This window comes from Anolis sagrei, chromosome 11 (assembly GCF_037176765.1).
Source record: "Anolis sagrei isolate rAnoSag1 chromosome 11, rAnoSag1.mat, whole genome shotgun sequence".
Classification (NCBI taxonomy): Eukaryota; Metazoa; Chordata; class Lepidosauria; order Squamata; family Dactyloidae; genus Anolis; species Anolis sagrei.
The window spans coordinates 18,461,162-18,480,942 of NC_090031.1; the positions used below are offsets into that span (position 1 = coordinate 18,461,162).

At 43.6% G+C, this 19,781-nt stretch overlaps 1 protein-coding gene across 1 annotated transcript in view; it reads right to left on the reverse strand.

Annotated features, from left to right (window-relative positions):
• Positions 1–19,781, reverse strand: part of TSC1 (TSC complex subunit 1) — a 68,798-nt gene that overhangs the window by 23,713 nt on the left and 25,304 nt on the right. Inside the window, exons 9-19 of the mRNA XM_067471982.1 lie at positions 19,598–19,779; positions 16,941–17,059; positions 15,965–16,085; positions 13,491–13,618; positions 10,169–10,238; positions 9,457–9,561; positions 7,413–8,001; positions 5,902–5,945; positions 5,140–5,306; positions 2,924–3,106; positions 301–411 (exon numbers count right to left, since the gene is read on the reverse strand). Of these exons, the coding sequence (XP_067328083.1) occupies positions 301–411; positions 2,924–3,106; positions 5,140–5,306; positions 5,902–5,945; positions 7,413–8,001; positions 9,457–9,561; positions 10,169–10,238; positions 13,491–13,618; positions 15,965–16,085; positions 16,941–17,059; positions 19,598–19,779 (1,819 nt within the window). The remainder of the gene's footprint in view (positions 1–300; positions 412–2,923; positions 3,107–5,139; positions 5,307–5,901; positions 5,946–7,412; positions 8,002–9,456; positions 9,562–10,168; positions 10,239–13,490; positions 13,619–15,964; positions 16,086–16,940; positions 17,060–19,597; positions 19,780–19,781) is intronic.

The following is a 19,781-nucleotide window of genomic DNA, read 5'->3' on the forward strand; positions in this document are numbered from 1 at the left end:
ACGAGAATATATGGTATATATATATATATATTCCTTTGGATCTCTTTTCTTCTTCGCATCCTGTCTTTCTTATTCCCACTTTCCTATTCAAAATGAATATGTTCTAACACTTTCGATGTAAAAGCCTTTCCTCTTAAGTTTTTAAAAATCTTATTAAAACTTTAATAATAAAAATATAAACAGACATATTAAAACGTATCAAACTTTAAAACAGTATTTAAAATCACATTATCTGAAATTCCAAATTGTCACTGCACTATTCCACGTGGTCAGGACGTGGCTGCCCATGTCCTTCCTTACCTTCTGAGAGACCTGGCTGAGGAGCAGCTCCGTGTGGCAGACCTTGTTGCTGGCCTTCTTGAGCTCCAGCTGCAGATCCCCAATGACGGTGTGGCAGTCCTCCAGCTTGGTCTGCGGGAGAAGCCATGTCATCAGGCGTATATACACACATACACACAGCCTTTATGGGCATACACCAACAACATTAACAAAATGAAGTTCAACAGGGACAAATGCAAGATACTCCACTTAGGCAGAAAAAATGAAATGCAAAGATACAGAATGGGGGACAATGCCTGGCTCGAGAGCAGTACGTGTGACAAAGACCTTGGAGGCCTCGTGGACAACAAGTTAAACATGAGCCAACAATGTGATGTGGCGGCAAAAAACGCCAATGGGATTTTGGCCTGCATCAATAGGAGCATAGTGTCTAGGTCCAGGGAAGTAATGCTACCCCTCTATTCTGCTTTGGTTAGACCACACCTGGAATATTGTGTCCAATTCTGGGCACCACAATTCAAGAGAGATATTGACAAGCTGGAATGTGTCCAGAGGAGGGCGACTAAAATGATCAAGGGTCTGGAGAACAAGCCCTATGAGGAGCAGCTTAAGGAGCTGGGCATGTTTAGCCTGAAAAAGAGAAGGCTGAAAGGAGATATGATAGCCATGTATAAATATGTGAGAGGAAGCAACAGGGAGGAGGGAGCAAGCTTGTTTTCTGCTTCCTTGGAGACTAGGACGCGGAACAATGGCTTCAAACTACAAGAGAGGAGATTCCATCTGAACATTAGGAAGAACTTCCTGACTGTGAGAGCCGTTCAGCAGTGGAACTCTCTGCCCCGGAGTGTGGTGGAGGCTCCTTCTTTGGAAGCTTTTAAACAGAGGCTGGATGGCAATCTGTCAGGAGTGATTTGAATGCAATATTCCTGCTTCTTAGAAGGGGGTTGGACTGGATGGCCCATGAGGTCTCTTCCAACTCTTTGATTCTATGATTCTATGATTCTAACATCACAACACAGTTATATTCCTCTGGGTGGAATGGATCAAAATGCGGAGATAAGCACGGAATCAACGGCGTGGTGGGGGAACAAGCTGTCTTGGCTGCAAGTGTCAGATTATGAGGGAAGCCAAGATCCAAAAGCCTGCTCTTGACTGACCTGCAGGCTGTTGGAACGTTGGTTTAAACGTAATGAAATATTGTTTGTAGTTTAAACTCTGTGTGTGGTGTAGTTATGCAATGCAGTGTAAGGGTTAAATGCACAGAGCTGTGCTTAATGCCTAGAGCGTAACTTTGGAGAGTTCCTGTTATGTGATGCATTTCAGAGAATCAGATAAGCATGTGTTCTCTTCCAACGATGTACAGCTAGAAGGAAAGATGTGTCTTTTGCTACTCCTGTATACAGTCTGTAGTTTTTGTCGGGTTTTACAATGTATTGTAATGTAATATAGCTGCGTCATGCAGTGCTAATAGGCTTCTATTGGAAATGCTGAGTCATGCACTAACTCTATATAGAACTTCATTTGGGGAACGTGTTCTGGCCTAGTCCAGGTGATTGTGAATGATGTAATCCTGGGTCTGAGTTAAGTTAATGAGTTGGGAACCAATCAGAGATTGCTATGTGTAATTGTATAGAATTGTATATAAGGAAGTCATGTACAGTGTATATTTCTCCTTGTGCTGTGATGTTGTTCGTCGAAGGCTATATGTAATAACAGAACCTGTCTGCTAAGACAAGATATAACTGTATGCTGTGGTAAGTTTGCAATATCATCTAGACTGGGGAAAAGACAATGGTAAAACTGACAATGGCCGGGCATGTGTTCAAGTTTCTGTAAAAGGTTCCAGAGTGACTGCAGGCTGTGGGAGCAATTGACTGAAAATACTGTTAATGAAGAAGCTACTGGAAAGCGCTGAAGTTGTGCAACTGATCTGCTGCTGAATTGTGAAGTTAATCTCAACAGTTTTAGTAATCTATATAAATAAAAATGTAATGTTCGTTTGTGGGATTAACATAACTCAAAAACCACTGGATGAATTGCCACCAAATTTGTACACAACACACCTACTACCCAATGAGTGACCATCACTCAAAAAAATTGATTTTGTCATTTGGGAGTTGTAGTTGCTGGGGTTTATAGTTTACTTACAATCAAAGAGCATTCTAAACTCCACCAATGATGGAATTGAACCAAACGTGGCACACAGGACTCCCATGACAACAGAAAACACTAGAAGGGTTTGGTGGGCTTTGACCTTGAGTTTGGAAGTTGTAGTTCACCTACATCCAGAGAGCACTGTGGACTCAAACAATGATGGATCTGGACCAAACTTGGCACGAATAATGAATATGCCCAAATATGAACACAGCTGGAGTTTGGGAGAAATAGACCTTGACATTTGGCAGTTGTAGTTACTTAGATTTATAGTTCACCAACAATCAAAGAGCATTCTGAACCCCACCAACGACAGAATTGGGACAAATTTCCCACACAGAACCCCCATGACCAACAGACACAGGCTTCCGCTTTTTGGCAAAAATGAGAACTTTGGATCGACCACAGCTAGTTTGGGGAAGGCCACCCCCAGCTCCATCGTCCCCAAAGGAGAAGGGCTTCTTGACTGAAGTACAGCCTGCTGGCCTACCTTCCGCTCCTGGCTCTGCCCGTAGTACTCCTGGCGCTCCTGCTGCAGCTGGCGGATCTGGCCCTGGAGCTGGGCCACGGCGCTGGCATTCTCCTCCTGGGAGAGCCGGGCCTTGGCCTGCTCCTTCTGCAGGCTCAGCTTCAGCGCCTGGATGTCCTTCTCCTGCAGGCGCAGCTGGTCTTTCTGTCCGGAAGCAGAGACCCCACGTCAAGGCCCCTGGAAACCCATGGACATAGCAACCAACTCCCTTCTATCTATCTACTTTCCTGTAATCTATTCATCCATCCATCTTTTTTATCTATCTTTTTGTAGATCTATCTATCCATCTTATCTATCTATCCATCCATCTATCTTCCTGTAGAACTATCTATCTTTTTTATGTATTTATCTTCTTGTAGGTCTATCCATCCATCCTATCTATCTATCTATCTATCTATCTATCTATCTATCTATCTATCTTCCTGTAGTTCTATCTATCTATCCATCCTATCTATCTATCTATCTATCTATCTATCTATCTATCTACCCGTAGATCTATCCATCCATCCCTTTTTATCTATCTATCTATCTATCTATCTATCTATCTATCTATCTTCTTGTAGATCTATCCATCCTATCTATCTATCTATCTATCTATCTATCTATCTATCTATTCTTCCTGTAGATCGATCTATCTATCCACCCACCCATTCATCTTTTTATCTATCTATCTATCTATCTATCTATCTATCTATCTATCTATCTATCTATCTATCTTCTTGTAGATCTATCCATCCTATCTATCTGTCTGTCTGTCTGTCTGCCTATCTATCATTCCAGGACCACCTGCGATAAGTGATAATCCGCAAAGTAGGGACGCTATATTAATTTTAATATTTATACATTATTTTAGCATACCTCAGAAAGGGAGGCTGGTGTGCGCACCAGAACTCCCTTCACTGGCTCCACTTGCCCTCTCGCAACTTGGAGGGCTTGTGCAGCCGCTCCTCCTGGCCCATCCTGAGACTGTCTGCCTGCCTCCTTGGCCTCCGGAGCTACGCAGGCGGCAGCAGGCAGACCTTCCCTCCCTGGGGTCTGCAGAGGCCAGGGAGACAGGCCTTCCCCGCCGCGCCTCAAGCCGCCGCACTTCCGGGGTCCTGAGGCGTGGAGGGGAAGGCTTGCCTCCCTGGCCTCTGTGGACCCCAGAAGTCTCCGGAGCCATGCAGGCAGCAGGCAGGCCCTCCCCACCGCGCCTCAGGACCCCAGAAGTGTGGTAGCCTGAGGCGCAGCGGGGAAGACCTGCCTCCCTGGCCTCTGCAAACCCCGACAGAAAAGCAGCCTAAGGTGCGGGAAGGCAGGTGCCTTCGGGAAGGAGCAGCCACACAATTGCTCCAAGTTGCGGGAGGGCAAGCGGAGCCACGGAGAGAGTTCCAGGCCACACACCAGCCTCCCTTTCTGAGGCCCTTTGTAATGTACATAAATATTTTATATTTTAGATTAATATTTACAGAAATCTGCAAAACAGTAAGTCTGAGTAAACTGAACCATGAAGTAGTGAGGGAACACTGTAGTTTTCTCACCCCTCGGGGTGAGAAAAACAGTATACAAATATTGTCGAAGGCTTTCATGGCTGGAATCACTAAGTTCTTGTGGGTTTTTTCGGGCTATATGACCATGTTCTAGAAGCATTTCTACTGACGTTTCGCCTGCATCTATGGCAAGCATCCTTAGAGGTAGTGAGGTCTGTTTGATAACTGGGAAACCTTTTTGGGTAACTGGTAACCTTTTCCCAGTTACAAAACAGACCTCACCTCTGAGGATGCTTGCCATAGATGCAGGCGAAATGTCAGGAGAAATGCCTCTAGAACATGGCCATATAGCCTGGAAAAACCCACAAGAACTTGGTATACAAATACTGTAAATAAATATATAAATAGTTTTATTGTCGTGGTGCTATTGCACAACGAAATTCAATACCTTCTCCAGCACACACCACAAAACAACACACCCATCCCTCCACATTCTAATCGCCATGGCATATCCCCCAATGCCACACCAATGGGATGCCATGGAGTTCAATATCGCCACAGCTGTAGGATAAAAACCAGTATGGGCCAACTTGGGCTCTCCCTCCAGGTGTTTTGGACTTCAACTCCCACCATTCCTAACAGCCTTGGGCCCTTTCCTTTCCCCCCTCAGCCACACAAGCGTTTGACCCAGCCAGTTCTCTCACCCACCATGGCGGCGTTGTGTTCTTCCAGGGCAGCGGCCTTGATGACTTTCCGCAGGAGGCGCCGGTTGCGCAAGGCATGCTGCTGCCGCTTGAAGCGTTCGTACAGGAGCTGGTTGTGCAGCAGCCGCAGCTGGTTGCGCAGCGTGTGGATCTCGTCTGAGGGAGGGGAACCTGCGCAGAAGGAACGGAGGAACATGTCACAGCCAAATTTAACTAACGGGGGAGGGGGGGGGGGGTCAGGGGAAATTGACCCTGGAGGATGGGAATTTTAGTTCACCCACAACCAAAGAACACTGTGAACCCCACAAATGGGGCCATCTAATGGGGCCATTCATACCATCAAATAACAAACCAGTGTCTATGCCTAATAAGCAACGATACAAAAGGCCAAACCCAAGCTAGGTTTCCATCACAAGCTCAAAACAACCCGAAAGTTCCAGGTCTCCCCAAGTTGAAAATCTTCTCACTTAATCATGATCTGATTATTGTTATTTTTTTATTGTTATCTGATTATTGGAAGTTTGTTTTTACGTTTTATTTTCTTTTTCCCCCCTCTTTCTCTCTTTCTATCTCCTTTCTGACTTTCCTTAATGGATTCTCCCCACTCTTTTTATGTAAAACAATGGAAAAATAAGATGTGTAACAGTTTTTCTCTTTAAGCTCCTACTCCTGAGGAGTGAGTTGTATTCTCAATAAAGATATATATCAAAACAAAACAAAGCGGCCCTTTTCTTCTGGGCCAAGAATGAAAAGAGTTTCTGTTTACCTCCAAAGTGAGTCCAGTCAGCGGATTTACTTGGCAAGGGTAGCCTGAAAACAAGCATACGAAGGGAATGATGATTTATGTTGGACGGCAAGGCAGCCCTTGAGCAACAACAAATACGTCCATACATCTATCCACCCACCCACCTATCTATCAATCTTCCTGTAGATCTATCTATCCATCCATCCATCTTTTTATCTATCTATCTATCTTCCTGTAGATCTATCTATCCATCTAGTCTGTCCATCCGTCCATCTGTCTGTCTGTCTATCTGTCTTCCTGTACCTCTATCCATCCATCCATCCAGCTAACTTTTTATCTAGCTATCTTCCTGTAGATCCATCCATCCAACTTTTTATCTATCTTCCTGTAGATCTATCTATCTATCTATCTATCTATCTATCTATCTATCTATCATCTATCTGAAAATCTATCCATCTTCCTGTAGATCTAGTTATCCATCTTTTTTATCCACCTTCTTGTAGATCTATCCATCCATCTATCTATCCATTCACCCATCAATCCATCCATCCATCTTTTTATCTATCTTCCTGTAGATCCACCCATCCATCCATTCATCCATCTATCCATCTTATCTATCTTATCTATTGATCGATCTGTCTATCTATCTATCTATCTATCTATCTATCTATCTTCCTGTAGATCTATCTATCCATCCATCCATTTATCTTTTTATCTAGCTATCTTCTTGCAGATCCATCCATCCATCCATCTTTTTATCTATCTTCCTGTAGATCTATCCATCCACCCATCTTTGTATCTATCTATCTTCCTGTAGATCTATCTGTCTATCTATCCATCCATCTTTCTATCTACCTGTAGATCTATCCATCTATCCATCCTATCCATCTATCTGTCTGTCTGTCTGTCTGTCTGTCTGTCTATCTATCTATCTATCTATCTTCCTGTAGATCTATCCATCCATCCATCTTTTTATCTATCTATCTTCCTGTAGATCTATCTATCTATCTATCTATCTATCTATCAATCATCCATCCATCTATCTTTTTATCTACCTTCCGGTAGATCTAGCCATCCATCCACCCACCCATCTATCTGTCTGTCTGTCTGTCTGTCTATCTTCCTGTAGATCTATCCATTGATCCATCTTTTTATCTATCTATCTTCCTGTAAGATCTATCTATCTATCCATCTATCTTTTTATCTATCTTCTGGTAGATCTAGCCATCCATTATTATTATTATTATTATTATTATTATTATTATCATCCATCTTTTTATCTATCCTCCTGTACATCTATCCATCCATCCATCTTTCTGTAGATAGATCTATCTATCTATCTATCTATCTATCTATCTATCCATCTTCCTATCTATCCATCTACCTATCTATCCGTCGACCCCAAGTTACAGACTTCCGACCTGCATCAAGTTAGGAATTGTGAGAGTTGAAGTCCAAAACACCTGGAGGGCTGAAGTTGGCCCAGGCCTGCTGCATATCACAAAGGCGTTCTCCCCTGGAGGGCAACTTACTTGTTGAGCTCCCTGCTGTGGGCGTCTGCTCCGTACTGGAGGAGGCGGTCCAGCACTTCCAGGGGAGAGGCCGGAGAGCAGCGCCCTTCCTCCTGCTGTAGTCCTCCTCCTCCTCGGGCCTTCCTCAGCAGCTCCTCCGTCTTCCTGCCCACAAACAGGTAGGCCGTCTTGGGCAAGGCCACCTCAAAGAGATGCTCATAGCGCGACGGCCCCTCACAGCCGGGCCCGGCTCCCTTGCAAGGGCTGGGGGTCAGCAGGCCGGGCTCCAGGGGCACTGACAACGCAGCCGTGGTGCCACTCTCACGGCTCCCTGAGTTGCATGAGGGCCGCTCGATGGGGGTGAAGCTCTGCTTCGGCGCCTCCTGGGAGTTGGTCTCGGGCCCAAATTGGTCCAGAAACGACGACAAGAGCGGCGGCAAGGGCTCCGAGTTCAGGGCCACCCCCTGTGCGCTGGAGTTGGCTGACTGGGTCTTCTTGGAGCTGGAAAGACTTTCGCCCCACTGGAAAAAGGGAGAGTCAAAGCCACCCCGCGGCACCAGGGGCTCCGCATCTGCAGTGGTGATCTCCGAGATCTCTTTCGAGATGGCATCTGGAAAATTTGGAAAATTGGGATTTTTTGTACTATTTTCAATAGAAAACATTTTATAAAATGTTCTGCAGATGTTATAGGATTCCTGAGGCCATCAGCAAAATAGATAAATCCCACCTTGGGACACATGCTGGAGATGCCAAATCCACGCTTGGTGGACCTACTGTAGGCGGATACAAACTTTCCGGGAAAAGGCAATCAAGAAAGCAAACAAAATAATCACTATATAGGTTAAGAAAAACCCAGATTTATTTGGAGAAGAGAAAAAGTGGGGGGTAAATAAACATAATAAAACTAATAGTAGACACATAGCTGGGTCTCTTTGTGGGGAGCTAAAGCAGGGTATAAATAAACATAATAATAAACATAATAATAAACATAATAATAATAATAATAGCCACACAGCTGCTTTGAGTGTTCTTGGAGAGAAAAAGTGGGCTATAAATAATAATAATAATAATAATAATAATAATAATAATAGATATGTAGCTGCTTTGAATCTCCTTCGGGAGAGATAAAGCAGTGTATATTTATACATAATAATAATAAAAATAATAATACTACATTTTAGTACCAATAACAGATACATAGCCGCTTTGAGTCTCCTTGTAGAGAGAAAAAGCAGGATAGAAATAACCATAATAATAATAAGACGTTCTAATAATAGATACATATATCCGCTTTTAGTCTCCTTGTGGAGAGATAGTGGGGTGTAAATAAACATAATAATAAACATAATAATAATAACATATGTATATATCTGCTTATAGTCTCCTTGTGGAGAGATAAAGTGGGGTGTAAATAAACATAATAATAATAATATATGTATATATCTGCTTATAGTCTCCTTGTGGAGAGATATAGTGAGGTGTAAATAAACATAATAAATATAATAATAATAATAATAATAAATATAATAATAGATACATATATCTGCTTTTAGTCTCCTTGTGGAGAGATAATGTGGAGTGTAAATAAACATAATAATAAATATAATAATAAATATAATAACAGATACATATATCTGCTTTTAGTCTCCTTGTGGAGAGGTAAATAAATAGAATAATAAATACAATAATAAATAGAATAATTATAATAGATGCATATATCTGCTTTGAGTCTCCTTGTGGAGAGATAAAGTGGGATGTAAAATAAACATAATAATAAACATAATACTAATACTAATACAAATAATAATAATAAATATAATAATATATTAATATATCTGCTTTGAGTCTCCTTATGGAAAGAGAAGTAGGGAATATATAAACATCACAATAATACGAATACTACTACTAATAATAATAATAATATTTTCCTCTCGGTCATTCTCAGAGATCAGCCCTGAGGTAATTACCTTTGAGCTGCTTTGAGTCTCCTTGTGTAGAGAGAAGTAGGGTATAAATAAACATCATCATAATAGTAGTAGTAGAGTAGTAGCAGTAATAATACTACCTTCCTCTCGGTCCTTCTCACCACTGTCTTCAAAAGAGCCGTCCAGTTCTCCTAAGATGCTGGGGAGGTCACTCAATGTGACTGAACTTTTGCTGCCTTGGGAGTCTGAGGAGGAAAGAGGAAGGGAGGGGTCAGGTGGATCTTGTTTTATGCATTTACTCAAGTCCAAGGCTCAACCTTTTTAGGCTAAATGGCCCGGCCCATTTAGGTGTGCATTAGATTTGCGTCATATGGTCATCTTAGCACTGAGCCAAAGGCAAAGGGGAAGCTGCTTCCGGAGCTCCTCTTTGACAGACCTCACTTCTCAATGGTATGGGATGTTGGGATTTGTAGCTTGATGAAGCAGCAAGAGAGGGCTCAAGGCCTTGTCAAACTACATCCCTCATAACTCCATAACATTGAACCCGGCAGCTAAAGTGTATTCATTCTACAGCAGAGATGCATTCAAGGCTTTCCTTTCCTTTTTTTGCTTTCAGGGTTTTGAAAATCGAGGTGCACATTAGATTTCATGGCACGTGAGACTCAAGGAAATACAAGTAAAATCTCTTATCTCTAAAATCTCTCTAATGATGTTGCGACCCACATCCAGTGCAGGGAGGGCTGGGTAATATACTGATGATCATTATCCTTATTACAATGCCCCTGCAGCATCACTTGAGCACTAACTGGAAGGGATCTTGTTGTCGGAAGGAAGCTCTGCGATGAAACTTACCGAATGTTCTCAGGCTGTTAATGTTTTGCTGCCGGGATAAGGAGGGCCTCCCAGGATCCGTCCTTTCCTCCTAGAAAAGCGTAGTTTGTATATGTATTGATTGATTTTAATGTATTCATACCCATGACATTAAATCCTGCTTTAATGTTTGTAATAATTTTTAATTGCTTTTAATGTAAGCCACTTTTAAGTTTCCTTGTGGAGAAAAAAGTGGGGTATAAATAATAATAATAACAATAACAATAACAATAATAATAGATAATTTTATATATATATATATATATATATATATATATATATATATATATATATATAAATGCTCTGTGCGTAATGAGTACCTTAAAAATAAAAGAACCAATGAACGAAATCACACCAAATTTGGCAACAAAGCATCTCACATCACAAGGAGTGACCATCACACAAAAAATTATGATTTTGTCATTTGGGAGTTGTAGTTTCTGGGATTTATAGTTCACCTATAATCAAGGAGCATTCTGGACTCCACCAACGATGGAATTAAACCAAACTTGGCACACAGGATACCCCTGACCAACAGAAAACACTAGAAGGGTTTGGCAGGCATTGACCTTGAGTTTGGGAGTTGTAGTTCAACTACATCTAGAGACCACTGTGGACACAAACAATGATGGATCTGGACCAAACTTGGCATGAATAGTCAATATGCCCAAATGTGAACACTGGTGGAGTTTGGGGGAAATAGACCTTGACATTTGGGATTTGTAGTTACTGGGATTTATAGTTCACCTACAATCAAGGAACATCCCAAACCCCACCAATGAGAGAATTGGGCCAAACATCCCAATACTGTGTTTTCTTGTGGTCTTTGGTGACCCTTCTGACATCCTGGTGACCCCCCCATCCCCGGGTCTTGATTTCCCAGGGTGAGAAATGCTGCCTTCCATCCCGCCCAACTCCCTTCACCAGGGCAAGAAAACGTTATCAAAGCCCTCCTAAAAAAAGGGCCATCCAGCCATTCACACACACACATATATGTATATGACAGATGCAGTATCATAGATTTGTTGAATGTTCCAGAGTAGGCAAACCAGACAATTTCCACATCAACACTGGCAAAGAAACAGCAAGAAATACTGTTTACCCATAAGCAGAAAGAAATTACATATATTAGAAACCAGCATTTTCTCATTACATTATTTTCCAGATCACCAGACTGGGCCACAGCAATGCGTGGCAGGGAAGGGCTAGTAATATATAAGAATGTGCAAGGAAGCTGATGAAACCATGGACCATATCCTCAGTTGCGGGAAGAAAATCGCACAGACTACAAACAGAGGTACGACTCTGTGGCCCAAATGGTTCATTGGAACTTGTGTCACAAGGACCACCTGCCAGGAGTCAAGGACTGGTAAAGGGATCATAAACTGCAAAGGTAGTGGAAAATTAACACGCAAAAATACTGTGGGACTTTCAAATCCAGACTGAAAAAGCTTTGGAACACAATACACCAGACATCATGACTGTGGAAAAGAAAAAAGTTTGAATGATTGATGTTGCCATTCCAGGTGACAGTCGCATTGAGGAAAAACAATAGGAAAAACTCAAGACCTCAAAATCGAACTGCAAAGGCTCTGGCATAAACCAGTCCAGGTGGTCCCAGTGGCCATCAGCACACTGGGTGCTGTGCCAAAAGATCTCAGCCGGCATTTGGAAACAATAAACATTGACAAAATCACGATCTGTCAAGTGCAAAAGGTCACCTTACGCATAATTTGAAAATACATCACACATTCCTAGGAGCTTGGGAAGTGTTCGACTTGTGATTTTGTGATATAAAATCCAGCATATAGATCTCGTTTGCTGTGACATACTGTGTTTTTGTGTCAGTAAAATAATAATAATAATAATAATAACAACAATAATAAGCTTCACCGAGGGGCTCTTCCACTCCAGGCCCATCTCGGCTGTCAATGTGACAGCAGCGGAGGAGATGATATACTCACCAGACCGCTGCATCGCCATCACCCCCTCCTCCTCCGCTGCCGCCACAGTGACAGCCGAGGTGGGCCTGGAATGGAAGAGCCCCTTCCATTAAGCTGAAAAGTTGGGGGGTAAAGCTGAAAAGTTGAGGGGTCGTCTTATGTGCCCAGTCAACTAGTACGCTGGAAATACGGTAAGTGGGACTGGCCAAGGAAGCTGTGTCACGCCCATGTGACTGGAATGACCAGTTCCACGTCATATACTTTGTCCCCGGGCATGTGTTGGATTATATAGGAGAAGGGAGCCATGTGCTCATTCTCTCTCATCTACTACATCTTGGCTCTTGCATCGCAATCTCCATTCTATGTCACTGATATAAGATTGTGAGTAAGACCAGAGCTGTAGCCCGGGGGGGGGGGGGGGGTTAAGGGTTCAACACCCCCCACCCCCGAAATTTTTCAGGTTAAAAAAAACTGGTTTACTCATGAATTTGAACTGGTTAACCAAATCCCCATGGTAAGTCTATGAGACGCAAAAAATTAAGAGTCCCTCCAGAACTGCAAGCACTTTCTCAAGCAAATATTGACAATTTATTCACACTGTCAATACTTGCACCAATAGCCGATGTAGCAAAGCAACCAAGTTTGGGGGGGGGGGAGTGTTGAATGCTCTAATTAAGAAGGCCAGACTTGGTGGAGGTGGTTGACAGGGGCGGAGCTGCAGGCTATTGAAGGCTGCTCTGCCCCTGCTGTGCTCTTTGCTTCAGTGTGAGCTAAGATGCAGGTTTCAACCCCCCCCCCCTTGAAATTTTCAAAACCCACCCCCAAAAGTTTTTTCTGGCTACGGCCCTGAGTAAGACTGATGGTTCTATGATAGACTGTACATACAGAACAAGTCAATAATACAAAGCCTTCAAGTATTTTGAACGAAACTGAAAGTTCCGGAGTCTAATTAACTCCAACACAGACAAAAAGGAAAAACATCACATTTACTGTAGCATTCACTCCTAATCCATTCATTCAATCATTCATACTCGCCGTCCTCCTTCATTCTGTCCACCTTGGAAAGAGGCGGGTGTTCAGACTCTGTATTCCTCATAGATTGGGCACACTTTTCAAAGAGAAAAGGGTCTCCTTATGTAGAACTTTCTGCTGTTGTTGTTGTTTATTGTTATTTTTGTGATTTCTGATGAAGCCAACCCATGTTGACATTCACAACAAGGCGGCTGACAGTGAAGGGGATTAGGAGACCGGTTCATGCAAATCTACCTGGAAACATGGAGATTCTCCCTCCCAAGAGAGCAGCCCCATTCCCACACTTCTTTCCCATTTGCCCCAATGAGGCCCCAAAGGCCTGGCCTTACCTTCTTGTGAGCTGAAGCTGTATTCGGGGGAACGGAGCCCTGAAGAGATTCCTCCGAAATGCACGACGACGAGGACGGCGGAGGTGGGGAGGTGGCCGGTGTTCCCAGTGGAGTCCCTTTTCCAACCGCTAAGCCAAGCAGAGGAAAGGTTGTTGTTATTATTATTATATTATATTTATACACCGCTTTATCTCTCTCGAAGGCGGTTATTCCCGTGTGAACAAGGCCTTCTCTCTCACCCAGGGGCCTCATCTAATTCCCCATGGCTGTGTAGAACAGAGCTTTCCAAACCAGCATTTTGCCTGAAATATGCTCCTCCCCTTCTCCTCCTGCCACTGGGAGAGACCTCCAAAAGGCATCTAGTCCAACCTCCAGTTAGACACAGTTAAAGTCCTCCCAACAGACAACTTTCCAGTTCAAAAACCTCCCGAGAAGAAGGCTCCACTGGACTCCCAGGCAGGTTATATTTCACTAGAGTTGTGAAGAGATCCCCAGAGGGCATCTAGACCAAGCCCCTTCAACCATGGATGGCCATCCAGCCTCTATTTAGAAACCTCCAGTGGGGTTTAATCCTTACAGAAGTGGAAGCATTGGTGCTGTTCAACCACAACTTTGATAATTTGCACAATTTGTTTAATTCAATTGCAGTAATTTCCGCAGAAATTGAATATGTGTTGACAATGATGGAGAGGCTAGAGACGAAACTACGTAAGAATCCAGTGTAGTAAGAGGAAAGGAAGCATTTCCAAACCTTGTTTATACACCAGAGATTATATGAAACTTCTATCAATATTATATGCTATATAATATAGGTATCATTGTTAAATAACATATCTATATAAGTAAAAATGTAATGTTCGTTTGTGGGAATAACATAACTCAAAAACCACTGGGCGAATTGACACCAAATTTGGACACAATACACCTATCAGGCCAATGAGTGTCCATCACCCCTAAAAACGCACAAAAAAACCAGCAGAACGGGCTTAAAACCCCCCAAAATAAACTATATATAAATATACACATACACGCATATACACATGCACACATACATGCATACAGACACACATATATATACATAAGCACACACAAATATACACATGCACACATACATGCACACATACACATATATTTACATATACACATGCATACACGCATATACATATAGACATATATACACAAGCACACACGTATACACACATATATACACACATATGCACACACATATACACCCATCTATCTATCTATTTGTGTATATATTTGTGTATATGTGTATATTTGTGCATTTGCATAGATAGATAGATAGACAGACAGACAGACAGAGATATATGTGTGTGTGTCTGTATGTATGTGTGCCTGTGTATATGTATATGGGTGTATGTGAATATGTATATATAGTTTATTTTGGGGGGGGGGGTTTAAGTCCATTCCGCTAGGTTTTTTGCTAAGAATGGATGGCACAATGGTGGGTCCGTCGAGGGGGGGGGGGCTTCATCCACCGCCAGGGAAGGAAGGAGAGAAGGAAAGGAGGAGAGAAAGTAAGAAGGAAAGAGAGAAGGAAGGATGATAGCAAAGAACAAAGGAAGGAAGGAAAAAGAGGTAGAGAAAGAAGAAAGGAGAGAAAGAAAAGGGAAAGAAGGAGGGAGGGGAAGGAAAGAAAGAGAAAGAGAAGGAAGGAGGAGGATAAGAAAAGGAAAAAAAGGAAGGAAGGGAAGAGGGAGAGAAGGAAGAAGGGGGGAGAAGGAGAGAAAGAGAGAGGGAGGGTTGGCCACAGCAACGCGTGGCGGGTACAGCCATGGGCGGCTCAACCATTACGCAAAGTAAGCATTCGCAGTATAGTTTATTCTGCCCAGGGGTGCTCTTGAGGGAAAATAGACCTTGACATATGTGAGTTGTAGTTACTGGGATGTATAGTTCACCTACAATCAAAGAGCATTCTGAACTCCACCAATGATAGAATTGAACCAAATATGGCACACAGAACCCCCACGATGAACAAAAAATATATTATCAGTGATTGGTTGGGGAGGGGGGCGCACCAAAATACTGTTTGCTTACTGTTGAAAATTACCTAGGGCCGCCTCTGGGTACAGCTAGTATATTATAAAACATCTAACTCCGGTAAGGGGTTGGTTTAACCTCCGCTTTGCTAGTCTAAATGAATGGCTGTGTCATGAAAATTCGCAAATCTTTAAAAAGCATGAAACTTTGGGAAGCTTTGGACTATAATAATAACAACAATAAATTTTATTTCTTGCCCGCCTCTCCTCACGGCTCGAGGCCCATCTGGATGACTTTAGCAGATAAAGTTTTAATTGATTTGTGTTATTATCTATACCCACAGATTTTACAGATGCAACTCCATATTATGGACTTTCTGCTTTGAATATTAGGAATTTCTGGCCTTAATGTTAACCCCTCTGTTTTCAATGTCCTGGTCTGTGACCATAACAACAGCATGCAATTCAACCTACCCGGCGTTCCGAAGAATTTGCTGAAAGGCTGGGAGGAATTCTGCGAAGAGTCGAGCGCTGTTCCGGGAGACGTGGGAGGGGTGGCCATACCGCAAACAGCAGAGGGGCTCCAGAACGAGGCCTGGAAGGAGAAGGAGACTGTGTCAGGGCTTGGGATGGGGATCCAGCTAAAGAGGCTGCAATTAAGTACTGATGTCATCCAAACAAGGAGATCTAACTGGTTGGCTCAGAGGAGGGCCAATAGGGGAGTGCACATAAATAAATAGCTGGAGGTGGCAGTTGCTGGGAGCAACGTTGTGGAAATGCTACAGCCTGAATCTCTGTTGCTGAACCCTTTGGTTGAACTACAACTGGCATTGGTGAGATTGCTTGGCTTGGGCCTTGGAAAGAAACTCTGGACTCTCCATATGCTTTGCTTTTGTTGGACTGATTGCCATACAGCAAGGCTTCTCAAAGTTTTTCAGTCACGGAGCCCCTTCTCATAGAATCCTAGAGTCGGAAGAGACCTGGTAGGCCAACCAGTCCAACCCTATTCAGCCAAGAAACAAGAAAAACGAATTCCAAGCAGACAAGAGTAAAATGGACAGAAATCTCCCAGACAAGAGCACAAAGCATGAAGGTGGCTTCTTTGAAGCCCTAAAGCCCTGGACTCTGGCACTCACTCTTAACTCAAAACACATCAAAGCAAAACCCAGGCCGAGCAATGACTCTTAACTCAAAATGCTCTCAAGTGAGGACTCTCTTAAGTGGAGGTTCCACTGTATATGACTTCAGGCTGTTTTTGAGTATGCAATGGTTAGCTGTGTAAACAGGTTCTGCAGACAGGCCTTTGACATCATGGGGGAAAGTAGTGAAAGCAGGAGGAGGTATAAAGTGCCCCTTCCACCCACCACAAGGCAGCTTTGGATGCAGCCAAACACTCCTCAAATCGCCAATGAGACTTTCTGCCACCAAGAAGGCCTCACGTCTGCCTTACCTGTTGATGCTCGAGGGAGAGGCCCAAGGGATGATGGGGGTTCAGGATCTGAGGTAGCTGACCCGAAGCGTGCGACAGCGCCAAGCGGGAAGCAGGACACGGGGTGGATGTGGACGCCCCTGGCCGGGAAGAGATTTCTTGTCATCATACAACACTAAATGCCATCCCCAAGACACATTACATATGTACAAATTACAAAACACCCATCCTTCCATATTCTAATTGCTATTTCACAATGTAGTCACAACTCTAGGACACAACACTTTATCTCAACCTATTTGTCCTTGTTTTGATCATTCTAGGTCAGTGTTTCTCAGTCTTCCTAATGCCGCGACCCCTTCATACAGTGCCTCATGTTGCGTTGACCCCCCAACTATCAAATTATTTTCATTGCTACTTCATACTGCAATGTTGCTAATGTTATAAATCGTAATGTAAATATCTGATATGCAGGATGTATTTTCATTCACTGGACCAAATATGGCACAAATATCCGATACGCCCAAAATTTGAATACTGGTGGGGTTGCAGGGGGTCGATTTTGTCATCTGGGAGTTGTAGTTGCTGGGATTTATAGTTCACCTGCAACCAAAGAGCATTCTGAACTCCACTAATGATGGAATTCAAAAAAGAAAGACGGTAAGTTACCTCCACAAGAGAAAATGAAATTTTGGACAGATAATATATAAAAGCAGTGGCTCAGGGGAGGAGAACACAGTGGTGAGAGATAGAAAATGTATATAAGCGTGAAAATAACAGTATATGCCAAAAAATTAATCTATGGCAGATTGTATTGAATACTAGGTGTCTACTGGAAAAAAAAGATGTATAACAAATGTATTGAATTATGATAAAATAAATAAAAATACAGTGTTTCCTCACTTATTGTGGGTGTTACATTCCAGGACCACCCACAATAAGTGAAATTCCGCAAAGTAGGGACAGCCCTCTCCACCTCTCTCTCATTAACTCCTCACTCTCTTTACCTTCCCCCTCCCCTCCTTGCTGCTCCAGAAGCGGCACCCCGTCGCCACCTGGGCCTCTAGCCACCGCTTGCCGCTCTTCTTCCTTCCTAGCCCTCTTTACCATCCTCCTCTTTGGTGCCTCCCTTTCCACCTCTTGCCATTGGTGTTGCAGGGCCCAAGTGGCAGCAGGAAGCCCAGGCGGCGATGAGGTGCCTCTCCCTCTCTCACTCACTCACTCTTACTCAATCGGTGGGAAGGGAAATGCCGAGGAGAAGGAAGAGAGCAAGGACGGTCTGGATGAGGAAGAATAAGCTGAGGATCAATCCTGACAAGACAGAGGTCCTCCAGGTGAATCGTAGACTGGATCGAGGTATAAGGTGGCAACCTGTGCTTGATGGGGTTGCACTCCCCCTGAAATCGCAGGTCCGCAGCTTGGGTGTCCACTTTGCACAAAATGTCCTTAGATACACTTTATTTTATGGGTTGTGCAATGAAATCCTTCCTCCTCCTTAGAAGTTACACTGTCCTATCTCCCAGTGTTTTTTTAAAAAATTATAATTTTATCAATGCATCTGGTCCTGGCTAGTGAAATTTTCTATGTTTTTACTGTTTGATTTTATATTGTGTTTGTAGATTATTTTGATTTTGCATTTTATGTATTTTGCTTGTTTTATTGTGTTTTGTGTTATATTGCTTGTATTGTATTGATGGGTGTGGCCTCATGTAAACCGCACCGAGTCCCCCTGGGGGAGATGGAGCGGGGTATAAATAAAGTTTTATTATTATACTAGTTTGGGGACCCGGCGCTGCCCGGGTTATTTGAGAAAGGAATATTGTATCAAGTTTGACCTTTATCAGTTATTTATATGGCTGTTGGTCACAGTGTTGGTCCACCCTCCCCCAAACCTCACCAGGACGTAAAGGGTATCATGGGGGTTATGTGTGCCAAGTTTGGTCTTGTTCAGTCATTGTTGTGGGTCGCAGCGGTCTCGGAAAGCGAGTGGAGGTACTTCAAGTCCCATCATCCATAGTCTGCCTGCCTCCAAACTGCAGTAGGATGTAGAGTGGGTCATGGGGGCTCTGTGTGCCAAGTTTGGTCTTTATCGGTCTTTGTTGGGGATCACGGCAGTCCGTGGGAAAGTACTACAAATCCCATAATCCATGGTCCACCTCCCCCAAACCGCACCAGGACGTAAAGGGCATCATAGGGGTTAGGTGTGCCATGTTTGGTCCAGGTGCGTCACTCGTGTTGGTCACAGTGGCCTGTGAAAGTGGCAGCCAATCAGAAAGCGGCCACAAACTCCTCCACCCTACGTCTTCCCTTCCTCCAGAACGCATTGGCGGGCCTTGCTCCTCAGTGTTTCCTTGCTACTTGTATTTGTATATTTTTAATTCATTTTTTTAAAACCACGAAATAGCGAGTCCGCGGAAAGCGAACCGCAAAGTAGTGAGGGAACACTGTATCTTTTTAAAAAAGAGAACACAATTATTATTGTCGCTGCAACCCAAGAGCAGTTGAGACCAATACCCTTCAGAGATAAGAAGCCCCACCACGGTTGCATCATCTGCAAATTTGGCAATGGGGAGTGCAGGTCTCCCTAAACAGTAACAGGAAAGACGAGACGAAAGGAAGGAGGGTCCCTCCTCCCGGCCTCTGCCTCCCCCCCAAGCTTGGCTCTCTAGATGTCGTACCAAAGCTGCTGTGGGAAGCCAGGAAGGGGCCGGCCTCGGGGTCAGGCGGGCAATGGTGGGGCATGTGCAGCCCGGCCTGCTGGGCGGCGGAGGAGTAGCCATCTTCGTAGGAGGCCTCGGCCGGGTCCAGGGAGATTTTGGCACATTCGATGACCACGTCCTGCGTCTCCAGCCGCTTCCACCT